This window comes from Gracilinanus agilis, chromosome 1 (genome assembly GCF_016433145.1).
Source record: "Gracilinanus agilis isolate LMUSP501 chromosome 1, AgileGrace, whole genome shotgun sequence".
Lineage (NCBI taxonomy): Eukaryota > Metazoa > Chordata > Mammalia > Didelphimorphia > Didelphidae > Gracilinanus > Gracilinanus agilis.
Genome location: NC_058130.1, coordinates 433,180,456 through 433,193,821, shown reverse-complemented (window position 1 = coordinate 433,193,821; position 13,366 = coordinate 433,180,456). Strand labels below are relative to the sequence as shown.

General features: G+C 32.6%; 1 protein-coding gene across 1 annotated transcript in view; it reads right to left on the bottom strand.

The window, feature by feature from the left end:
• ICE1 (interactor of little elongation complex ELL subunit 1) overlaps positions 1-13,366 on the bottom strand; it is a 77,755-nt gene that overhangs the window by 53,353 nt on the left and 11,036 nt on the right. The window contains exons 4-9 of the mRNA XM_044665368.1: positions 11,936-11,954; positions 10,535-10,646; positions 5,129-5,205; positions 2,945-2,982; positions 329-411; positions 18-57 (exon numbers count right to left, since the gene is read on the bottom strand). Of these exons, the coding sequence (XP_044521303.1) occupies positions 18-57; positions 329-411; positions 2,945-2,982; positions 5,129-5,205; positions 10,535-10,646; positions 11,936-11,954 (369 nt within the window). The remainder of the gene's footprint in view (positions 1-17; positions 58-328; positions 412-2,944; positions 2,983-5,128; positions 5,206-10,534; positions 10,647-11,935; positions 11,955-13,366) is intronic.

Here is a 13,366-nt window from a genome sequence, read left to right as displayed (position 1 = left end):
ACAAAATGAATACTTACCTTTCTTGTTATTTTGTTTAGGAAATTCCTCCAGTTTTTCCTATTAGATAATAAAGTTTTGTTACAGCATTCTGTTACCATATATATAAACATGTAGGTAATTAATTGCATAAACAACTTAAAGCATCTAACATGGCATAATCTACAAGTTTCAAGTTAGTTTTTATATTGTCATATGGTTATTCTTAAAAATTTGTTCTTTAATTAAAAGCTCTCATAAGAACTCTCTCTTATATTAATAATATTTTTAAATTTACAAAGGATACTATGTAACCTATAAACCAGAAACTTTATAGATTATCATTTATTACCTGTGTCTTCTTGAGCTCTTTTTCAAGAGTTTTCTTTTCAATTTTCAATTGCTTTAAGTCTTCGGTGTGTTTTACTGCAGCCTCTTTATTTAATGAGTAAAAAGACATGGGAATAGGGAAAAAAGTCATCAACTTTATTATGGTTAATCACATCCTTGAGATATATACAGGTATATGACTGTTATGAATTTAACTCTTCTCCTTTCACTTATGGTATTTTAAAATAGATTAAGATAAAAGGCTTCCCTACAACATTTTACTAGGATCTTTAGAATTAGAGACTGTTTAAGAGGTCATTCTATTCTGATCTAGGCAAGAATATATGCAAATCATTCTAGACAAAAATCCAATTTTTAAAAACTCTTCAGGGATGGAGAAATCTTACAGGCTTCTTCTGAAACTAAATTCCTATGTGTAGTAACCTTCATCAATAAATTATTTTTGCAAGATTTCTTTTACATCATTTTAAAATTATTTCAACTTATGTTGATCTCAGAGATTGACTGAATGTCACTCTACATCAAGAACTTCTGTTATTAATGGAACAGTTACTATCATCCTTCTGTCCTTCCTTTCCATGGACTAAAATATCCCAATTCTTGAAACTTTTCTAATAAATCTTTACTAATAAGTCTTCATTCATCTATTAGATTATCTGTAGTTCTCAATGTTCTTCCTTAGCCATGAAGATCCAAATTGGATAGAATACCCTAGTAATGGCCTGACCAATGCTGATTATAAGAAGACATTAATGAATGTAGAGTATGGCACTACAATAGAATTAAAAATCAAATCTACAGAAAAATAAAGATTGGTCAGGGCCTTCAACATTAGACAAAGATATTCTTCTGGTCCTCCCCACCTCCCCTGCCCATTTCCTCTTTTACAAGAATAAGTAAAAGTAGATCCTATGCTGTTTATCAAAAAACATAATAAATAACCAATTGAAATAGCTTATATAAAATAAAAACATCTTACCCCTTGTGCTTCAACAGAAAAAGTGTTAAATGAAGCAAAAAGTGAGCAGAGCCTTTTCCTCAATAAAAACCATATATCCTTAATCTGATATTAAATGACATAGAACACAGGAATTTTCTACCTATGCATTAACTGACAATATTTATATAATCCCTAAGGTAAGGTAAAATCTTAAGGTAAAACTCATTATTACTTGGGCTCTAAGAGTTCAAATCTAAATTTCAAATTTAACTAAGTTAAAAGGTTTATGGCTAGACCAATGCCAGGTCTTAGATGCTATAATGTAAATTGTTCTCTTATCTTAATCCAGAATATGCTTCATTCCAAATCCAAAATAGGGCAATATAAAGCAACTATAGTATGATGCTAAACATAAAAGGATGAATATACAAAAGGAAATTTTGGAGAGCCAGGCTGGAATTCTGGAGAGATTTATGTATCGCAGGGCCAGCTTTAGACAAAAATTATGAAAAATGCCAAATAAGAAAACCATTAGATTATAGATCAGTGGTTCCCAAACTTTTTTTGGCCTACCGGCCCATTTCCAGAAAAAAAATATTACTTAGCCCCCTGGAAATTAATTTTTTTTTTAAATTTTAATAGCAATTAATTGGAAAGATAAATGCACCTGTAGGGGGGCAGCTGGGTAGCTCAGTGGATTGAGAGTCAGGACTAGAGGCGGGAGGTCCTAGGTTCAAATCCAGCCTCAGCCACTTCCCAGCTGTGTGACCCTGGGCAAGTCACTTGACCCCCCCCAACCCCATTGCCCACCCTCACCACTCTTCCGCCTATGAGCCAATACACAGAAGTTAAGGGTTTAAAAAAAGAAAAAAAAAAAAAAAGATCAATGCACCTGTGGCCATCACTGCAGCATCCACCAGGGGGTGGTAACGCCCACTTTGGGAATCACTGTTATAGATATAGAGCTGGAGGGGACCTAATTAATCTCTAAGGCAAGACTTAAATTCAAGTCTTTCAGACACCAATATTTCAGTTCTCTATCTAGTGTTCCTTCCAATTGTCTAAGTCCTTCCATGTTCCCTATCAATGTGGTTTGATTCCACTCCATTCCACTAATTCCCCATATCTCTTGATGTAAAAGATCAAAAAGTTAATTCTTTCTTTTCCAAACAAAGAAAGAAAAAATATATATATGAAGATCAGACCTTAAAGTGCTGATCTCTGATTTTAGGTATCAATTTTTCTTTCTAACAAATATTTAGGGGGGAAAAAAAAATCAAGGTTTTAGTATAACTTTCTCATCATACATATCACAATGCTATCTTTTATCAATTGTGACTTCTATTCCCTTCAGGAAAAGAGTACCAGAGAGACCTATCCCTTTCAATATTTTAAAATAAATCCATTACTCTATTGTTGCCTAGTATTGTAAAACTATAATGCTTTTATCATTTGGACTGTAACAAAATTTCAATGTCTTGTCACATTAAAATCAGATTCTAATCTCTTATAATTATGGAGATAAGTAGAGTATTTATACTTCCTTTGACAGAGTTGTTAATGCAGTTATCTATTACTACAGCATGAAAAATTAAGTTGCATGGATCATTCAGTTAAGTATCAGCACTAAATATAAATGATTCACTTTTTCATCATAATCATAGAAGCATTAATTACCTTCAAGCTTTTTCACTTTGGCTTCTAGTTTCTTCTTCCTAATGATACAATTTCAAGTTAGATAGTAAGTAATGGCAAAAGACATAGGACTCTACTTCTATAATATGAAAGATATACATTTTTATTATTGGTTTTAAAAAAATTGGTAGGCACTGGACATGGTGAGTGCCAAATAATACAAGAAAGAAAAAATTATATTAAGACTTGTTATTGTTGTGGGAGTTATCCTTTAGTTGGATTTCTGTGAAGAGTTTTACTATCCACTTGTCAGAAGCATTATCAGAATTAGCTATAAAAAATAAGGAAGTAAAAGACATGAGAGGTACAATTTAACAACTTAACTAAAGAAATGAAAACCAAAAGCTAAAAATAAACAATAGGAATAATAATTTCATCCAGAAGTTTCACCAATGTAAACTAGCTGCCATAATAAAGAGGCTAGAAAGCACTTTAATGGGCAAATATGTGCCTTACTGACAACCAATTCACATACATTTATTAAGCACCTTCTATGTGCCAGGCACTGTGTTAAGTACTAGAGATAGAGAGATTTCCAAAGACAAATTAGAACATAAACTTTTTTTTAAAATCTTATGAAAAAGAGCAATGATTATGAGCAGTATCATGTGATAGAGTGAACCAATGAAGGCAAAACCAGTTTAAAGAATCCCTAAGCAAACCACCTAATTAAGCAAAGTCATTCCCAAAGTGTTCAAAGCTTGACGAAAATGGAAAGTGTAAACAAGGGGAAAAAAAGCAAAATCCATTTTAATAAACTCTTCTCAAGGACAATGGAAATACCATTTTTGGATCCTAATACCACAGTGCCAGATATGCTAGTAAAAGAAGGGAGAAATGGTATCAAAGAGAAAGAAACTAGATACACCCAAATTTATATTTATTAGAGTTTCATGTTGGAGAAAATACAATTGTGAAGATTTTGAAGGACTAAAAAATACAAGGTATTGGATGGAGATAAAGATATCAAAGGCATGGTGAAAATCTTTCATCTTATTATTCCTAAAAAAAAAAAAAAACATGACATAGAAAACAAATAATTACCAGTCTATATACCTATTTTCCCACGTATACAAAATCTTTGATTCATCTAAAACCAATTCGAATATATACACATATACTTACACACATGTATATATACAAATATACTCTTGCAAAGAGTTTATTTATAGGAAATAAGAAGCCATTCACAAATGACATTTAACAATAAATACATTTTTACAATTCTATAATGAATTTTTTAAAAAACCATAGGAGATAGGTTTCATTGTATTTATGATTTTGTGATTATAAAAAGACACCTGAATTTGTAGAACAAAACACCACCTTTAGGCACCTTTAGATAAAGGAAAGAATTTCTGTAAGATATTATAATAGCATTGTTCAATGACCACTGATAATGAACCTAATGTGAGTCATGAAACAAGGAGATGTATGTTTACCAAAAATATTCACCACTGTGACCAAGATCTAATAATCCCTATGGATGGTGACCTCTTTATAGTGGGCTGCACAATAGAATGGAATCAGGAATACTTGAGTCAAAATCTGACCTCAGTCACTTACTAGTTGAGTAACCTGTTTCCTTCAGCTATAAAAAGAGGATACTATTAATAACCCTTCCCTCTCAGGGTTTTTGGGTTGATCAAATAATATAATATTTATAAAAAAAAACTTAGCACAGTGCTTGGCTTATGATGGGCATTTAAAAAATGGCTTGTTCACTCTCCTCTTGCCTCCCCTCATTTATGAATAACATTGTGTTCACCATATCAAGCTCCATATATTAAATTACAAAGCCTTCTGGAAGAAATCCATAAACATTCAAAAGGATTCAGACTTTTTATCTTTATAGGAAATACCACTTATATGAAAAAAAATTTTTTTTTTTGGCAAGATTTCAATAAGTATCAGCATGTATACCCTAAAGAACTCACAACTTGACAAGCTAGGTTCAGAGTTGACCAGAGAAGAGAGAACTGAATTGTTTGGAGGAAAAAGCAAAGCTCTTTTACTAACTCCATGCTTCCCTTGAAAGCAAAGGTCCATATCTTCAATGCCAATATTCCATAAATATTAATATGCAAAGTTCTAGAAATTAAAAAAAGGCTTAACAGCCATAAGCTACAGTCATTTTTTCTTTTAAAAAAAAATCTAAAAACTTACCGAGCATCACTTTTTAGGCATTCTTCTTTCACACGAGTATATTCATGATAGGAATCCTTATATATCTTGAGAGAACTCTAACAAGGGAAAAAAAAAAAAGCCTGAAAACTGTTTTGCACTAATTCAATAATAAAACAAAAACATAGCCGAATGCTTCTTTACATGACTATAAATAAATGTGATGCATTTCATATATGCTGCCTGTAAGGGGAAAAAAAAAAACCTCAGTATTCAATCCTTTTGTACTATTATTATTATTTTAAAATGTAAGACATTAGGCAATCTGGAGTAATGGATAGGGAGATGGGCTTAGGAGTTCAAAAATCCAGGATCAGGTCCTACCTCTGGGATACACTACAATTATTGGTATGAAATTGATAACTTAAAATTAAAGAGTTTTGTTAAGCATAACAGTAACCATTATAATCAAGCTTTAAGGCTTACAGTAATACTTGTGCAGGTCTAATGCCAAATTCTCAATAAGTGAGCAAAACAAGCATGCCAGTTGAGGGAGATAAGAAACATGTATGAAGGATGATTTAACCTGATCACAAGATGTTTTCTTAGTACTGGACTCTGCTGGTACAGGGAATGGTAAATAAAGAACTTTCTGGGTAATGTGACAGACGATGAGTAAGTCTGCGGCCCCTTCATAACACCATGGATTCTAGAAAGTACTTGGTCTGGGTGGGCACTGTGGGTTAGTTCTTCCAAGAAGATGTGGACCTGATTTGAGTTTTCTGGTTGCCATGATGATGGATGAAGTCTAATGGTTAAGAACCAATAACAATATCAGATTGGGAGCATGGGGGCTCATATAGACCTCATGTAATCATTAAATTATATTAAGAATATGATCTGACTCTCCAAGGAGTCTTTAGTTTCTGAAGGACCATTGACCTCTATTGTTGGTAACTGCAGCCTAAAGTTCAGATCTTCTGTGCCTCAGTTTTTCATTAATGCAGTTTTATCATGACAGTGGGAAACTCACTTACTCTCTTAGTATAAAAAGTTTTCAAAGACTATAAAGTAACAGAGTAATCACTGATCTGTCTTAATAAAAGGGAATTTCCTTACTGGAGAGGTTGCTACAATTATGAAGTCACAAGTTCAGGAAAAATAAATGTAATTACCAAGCATATGAAAACATTATACTAATTTCTGCATATATGAATAAACAGATTTAAGATCTAGAACAGAATTAACAGATGAACAACATACAAATATTTAAATGGAAGTCTTGCTAAAAAACTTCCTGCACATTAATATTTAAACATTATTAAATTTTATTTTATTAACATATTAAATAAAATCTTAGCCTAAAAGAATGAGAGGTATTAGAGCATAGAGGATAAAGCACAAGGCCTGGAGTCATAAAAATCCAAATATGGCTCTTGTCTCTAACCATGTACTTCTCTAAGTTTCATTTTCCTCATCTATAAAATTAGCAATGTTAGACTCAATGGCATCTGTGATCCCTTCCAGCTCTAAATCTTGGGACTCTAAGGAATTAAGACAGAAGAATACTATGATTCTATGACTACTGCAATATATGCTAAAAATCACTCACTGTGACCAAATTAGAATTATGATAGGGATGCAAACATTAGGAAAATATACTAAATTACATTAAAAATAAAAACACTCCAAATCTTATGATTTTGTTAATAGATGCAATAAAAAGTCTTCAACAAAGTATACTACTTACTTATGTTAAAACCCCTCAAAAACACAGACACTAGGGCCACTTTTTAATACGATGAAAATTAAGTTCATTTAAAGACAAATACTAGCATTGTCAATACAGAAATACCAGATTTCCCAATAAATACAAAAGTATATCAAGGATATCTCACTCTCAACTATTTGACACTAATCTAGAAATTGTTTCTATTCTAACAGTGATAATTAAAACATGAAGTTTCACCTCATCACCAGCAAGTTGGCAATAATCAGACAAAAATGGTTCACATTGGAGTAGCTGCAGGAGGACACTATTCTACTGTTGAACAAGCTTTCAATTATTCTAATCATTCTAATAAGCAATTGGGAATTATGTGGGGGGGGGGGGGAAACTGATTAAAATGGTCATTCTCTTTAATCTAGATATCTCCTCGCTCAGTGATGGGCAAACTATGGCCCGTGGGCCAGATGCAGTCCCCTGAAATGTTCAACATTATTCCTAATCTGACAAATACAATTAGTAGGAGACAAAACAATGAAAATTCGAAAAAGTTGCCTTAGAAACTGATGAGCATTTCCTTTCCTTTGGCCCCCTCTTTAAAAAGTTGCCCATCACTGCTCTAACTAAAAGCAAATCCAAGAAAAGCAAAGGCAAAAGGGACAAGTTCCATTCATGACATGCTGCCAATTACAATAATATTTGGAGTTGTAATAAACTAAAAACAAAATTGGCACTCAAAAATCAGGGGATTGCTAAACAAATTGGTATACTAACATTTGATAGAATATTGTTACAGCATAAGAAATTATGACTAAAAACTAAAACAAGATTCATAAGAACTAATGCAGAGTAAGAAAGGAAATTAAGCAATAAAAGAATAAATAATAAAAATAAGGACAAACAAAAACATGTGAAGAACAATGAAATGGCCTTGAATGTTGTCTAATTATAATGACTAAACCAGCCTCCTCCTTCTTCTCCCAATGTGCTCTCTCTTCCCTGAAAAGGTGGGTAAGTGTGAAACCCTGTGCTATGAGATAAAGTCAATGTGTTATTAGTCTGCGTTGAATTGTTTTTTTTTAATCTGAGTGTAAGAGTTTATTTGAAAACAAATATGAAAACCTCAATAAGAATTTATGTCTACAATCATATTTCACGAGCTTTTTAGAAGGACATTAAGAAAACTCATGCCTTATTTTGTGAAAGGAAGAACTTATTCTAACATGGAATCATCACCTTGCAATTAGCTACTTCTGAAGTCTGAATTTTTGCTTATTGTATTTTCCTTAAAGAAAGACAAATAAAACTAAATTGCCTAGAGCCATCAATATTAAGGTACCTAAAATCACAGAATTATAGAGCTGGAGAGGATCTAAGAATCGTTCATTTTATATAAAAACTGAAACCCAGAGAGGTTATAAGGTTTGTTCAAGGTCAGATTATCTCTTAGCAAAGCTAATAACCAAGCAAGCACCAATTCTCCTGATGCTGAAGCTTGGAGACTGGCAGACAGCACAAAAGACAAAGAAAGAGAGCTGGCCCTAGAGTCAGGAAGGCCTGAGACTGAACCCAGACTTAGTTACTATATGTATGATCCTGGGCAAGCCATCCAACCTCTCTCAGCCTCAGTTTCCCCACCTATTAAATGGGAATTATAAAGTGCCTACATCATAAGGTTGAGAAAATGAAGTATGTAACTTTGTCAACATTAAAATGCTCTTTGTGATTCTTCAGTTCCTTTGCTATATCCTGCGTTGCTGCCTACTTAAAAGGACCTTAAAGAATACTGAATTAAGTTTCTTTTTAAGCATATAAAACCTTTTTTATCTCAAAAACTGAGACTATAATTTGTTGAAAATTAATGAAGAACTAGTCAAAACTCAAAATTTAAAGTTTTAAAATGAAAATATTAGAAGGCAAGCAGGTCAGAGATTTTAGTCATGAGATAACAGTTAACAGACTACCTTGCAAAAGAAAATTAGAAAGAAAAATCAAACAAATGCTTGAGAACATTGCTTTTTTTAAAGGTAGCATATAATCTCAAGATGACATAAAATTCTTTTAAAAAATTAAATTATTTACTTTTTCAGTTACATGTAGAGATTTTTTGACAATTGTTTTCTTAGGATTCAGACTTTCTCCCTCCTTCCCTTCCTCTTCCACTCCCTGATACAGTGAGGTTAGTATAGGTTATACCAGCACTTTCATGCAATACATTTTTTCCATATTGCTCATGTTGTGATAGAAGACACATATCACACACATATCACACATACAATAAAAATCTCAGGAAATAAATAAAGTGAAATATGGCATGCCTTGACCTGCATTCAGATTCCAACAGTTCCTTCTTTGGCTGTGAATAGCATTTTCATCCTGAGTCCCTTATGGTTATTTGGAAATTTGCTTTGCTGTTAATGATTTATCATTATCAACCATTATCAATGGCAGATGAGTCTAGTACAATAGTACGGTTATTGTATACATCATTCTCCTAGTTCTGCTCACTTCACTTTGCAATAAATAGTTCATAGAGTTTCCAAGTTTCCAAGTTTTTTTGAAACCATTCTGTTCATTAGTTCTTATGGCACAATAGTATTCCATTACAACAATATCTACAACTTGTTCAATCATTCACCAAGTGCAGGATAAACCCCCCTCAGTTTCCAATTCCTTGCTACTACAAAAAGAAATGCTAAAACATTTTTGTACAAGTAGGTCCTTTCTCCTTATCTCTGATTTTTTGGGATACAGACCAGTAGTGGTATTGCTGGTCAAAGGGTAGGCATAGTTTTATGGTCCCTTGAAACTGGCTCCATATTGCTCTCTAGAATGGTTGTATCAGGTTATAATATCACCAATAGCATATTAGTGTCTCAATTTTCACATAGCCCCTTCAATATTTATCATTTTCCTTTTTGGTCATATACTTAATCTGTTAGATGTGAGGTAATATCTCAGAGTTGTTTTAATTTGCATTCCACTAATTGAAAGTGATTTGGAGCATTTTTTCATATGATTACAGTTTTAATTTCTTCCTCTAAGAACTACCTATTCATATCCTTTGACCACTTTTCAACTGGGGAATGCTCTGTATTCTTATAAATGAAACTCAGTTCTCTGTATTTGAGAAACGAAACCTTTGTCAGAGATAATTGCTCCAGATTTCCCCTAAAATTTGTTTTCCTTCTAATCTTAGTTGCATTGGTTTTGCTTATACAAAACCTTTTTAATTTAATGTAATCAAAATTATGCATTTTATTTTTCATAATGCTACCTATGCCTTGTTTGTTTAAGAATTATTCCCTTATTCTTAAGTCTGACGGGTAAACTTTTCCATATTCCTCGAATATGAATTTGTTTATGGTGTCATCCTTTATTTCTAGATCAAATATCCATTTTTAATTTATCCTACTGTTTGGAGTGAAATATTGGTCTATGTCTAGTTTCTGCTGTGACTTAAAATTCTAAGTGAAAATCAGATTCCTAACGAGGCCTCAAGAATCCTGGAATCTTAAGATAGAAACTACATTTAATATAGGCAAGTCTAAAGACCAAAAGCTATATGATTATATACAATGATGGAAAATAAAATGAAGACAAATCATATGTACAAAGGATAATATAACTATGACATACTCCAAATGATTGCACAGAGCAAATGAATATATGAGAATTAGGTGAGCTAACAGTAAACAATACTCCTCTCTTGACTACTGTACCTTTTTCTCTTCTAGCTCTGCTTTCAAACATCCCAGTTCTTCCTGGCATTTCTCCAAAGGGGAAATTTTTTGCAGCATTTGTTCCACCTGCTTACGAAGTGCAGAGTTTTCTCTAAAATGAACAGGCAATGTGTTAATACTATATAGTGCACAGTTACTTAAAATCCTTCATTATACAACTTTACTTTTACAAATGAGAGGCTTAATAACACTCTTGCTGTTGTTATGATTCCTATGTTCTGTGAGCCTGATTAGCTCTATTTGCATGTCATTATCTGCTCCTTTTGATATAGTTATTTTTTTTTTGGCAAAAACATACTAAACAGATTAATACTAAACAGAGGTCATTAATAAATCTTTCCAATCTGTTGGAAGACTAAATGCCTGACCACTCCCCAGCAAACTCATATTCCAACCTCTCATTGGAGACAGCCTAATCCACTAAGCCGAAATAAGATCAGTTAGCTTATACTCACCTTAAATTCTTAAGTGCCTGTTTTGGTTCTAAGCAAGTAACTAAGATAACAATTATATGTGTCTATTCATAATGCATTTCAATAGTAAATTCGTTAAATCAAACAAATTAAATAGTCCGAATCATACAAAATAATCTTCTGGTACTAAAACGTCAACATAAATGCAATTTAATGTTGGCTAAATAAACATCACTGAAGAAAAAGGAACTCAAAAGTTATAATAAAAATAAAAGAGCCAGTGCAGAAAAGTTCTGCAGACCTTCTTGTGTTTACTGGCATCTGAGTAACATCTAGTATTCTGAAGAAATCCTAAGACAACTAGCTGAAGTGTTATAATGTTTAGTAAGTTGCCAGCTTCCAAAAAGCCTTTTGGTCAATGAGGTTACATTTAAATAATAATGGGAGTGGGCACTTAAGAAACTAAAAAAGTATGTCTAAAAAACAAAGTTATATTCCCTGGATAGATGTTCAGATAACCACAAGGTAAAAGGGAGAAGCCCTTTCAAAGACTTGTACTCCTAAATAAATTGTCATTATTTCAGACTGTTCAGTTGTTTCAGTCATAGTCAGCTCTTTGTGATCCCATTTCGGAGTTTTCTTGTCAAGGAATCTCCTAGTTTGTCATTTCTTTCCCTAGTTTATTTTACAGATGAAGAAACTGTGGCAAACAGTTAAGTGACTTGCCCAGGGTCACAAAATAAGTGTCTGAGGTCATATATTTGAACTCAGGAAAATGAGTTTTTCTGACTTTAGACCAGGCACTCTAATCATTGTCCTATCTAGCTACCTGGAAAGATGTCATTAAGGAGCTGATAATATCAGTTTTTTACCGATATACATATTATCAGTTCCTTTACTATAGTGAGAGGAATGTCCACTCAAAAACAAGGCCCATGCAAATTGTAACATTGAAATCAATGCTTACCTTTCTGCAAACTGCAGCTGTAACTCTGAGTTAAAGAAAACTTAGAAAACTATTAATTGTAATATTTTCCTATAGCTAGTGATAGGTTTCCCCCAACAATTACATACTACTTCTCAGATAAAATATTTAAGTATTTATAACTTCACAACCTGGCCTCTTTCCACTTCCCAAATTCTCTTATGATTTACGTATACCTACATATATGTGTGTGTGTGTGTCACACACACACACACACACACACACACACACACACACACACACACACACACACACACACTCTGTTCTATTTGCTGTTCCACAAAGGATGCACCATGGGCTTTCTGCAATATTGTAATGAGTTACGTCCTTATCTCTGCCTAACTTTCTTCAGTACTGAATTCATACATTAACTTATACATGCAGCCTTTCACTTTCTTCCTAAAATACCTTGTATCCATTTTCTACATACTTTTTCTTAGAATCCCTAGCAGTCGGAACACAGTAGGTATTTAAAGAAATTCTTGATTGTTTAAAAATAAGAAGAAACTTTTATGAACAACTATAGCCTACATCCTTAAGTAGCAATTTTTAAAATTATGCAATAAAATGAAGTATTTCCAAAGCTTCATCAGGGTTTTGTTTGTAAGGAGTAGAATGAGTTACTCAGATATAGATGCTTCAATATACATAAATATATATATATATATATATATATAAAACAAGTGTAATATATGTAATATATATGAAACAAAATCATAACTTTTTAAAAAAACTAAAATATTTCTGCTAATAAAATCTGAGCTCATTCTATAGTAAAGAGGTAATGAAATTAATGCCAGTAATAAAGATTAGCATCTATGAAACATCATACAAGAATTCCTAAATCGAATTCCATTTTCAGTGGAATGATTAAAAAGGGCTCTTCTTGAAGTTCCATCTCAAATACACAGTGGTAATTTGAAAGTAGCTTTAAATAATGAATGAGCTACAGTAATGGAACATTTACATATTCCTTTATGATACAGGCTTTCAAAACCATTTTTAAATTAGAAGGGTTTGAAAAAAGCAATTTCAAAAAGGAGAAAATATGCAATCAGATTAGGTTGAATTTCACATTATTTCCTTTGAATGAAACATTTTAACAGAGTCCTCATGGCTGTTCATTAATTCTTCTATTCTACTCTCATAATTTATTGAAGTTCCTACAATAAACAGCTTCCTAATACTCTCCTTTCTCCTGTTCTTATGTTCTCATAAATTACTCGTCATTCTTCTGTTTGAAACTCTTTGAATGACTCCAATCTGCCTACTGAATAAAATTCCAATTCCTGAGTCTAGTATCCAAAGCTCTCTGGGCTATCCAAACTATAAGTTTACCCTTCTGAGGTCCACAGTTGCAATCAAAACTGCATTTGTTAATCTCCTGAATATTTCCCACATTTTTCATATCTC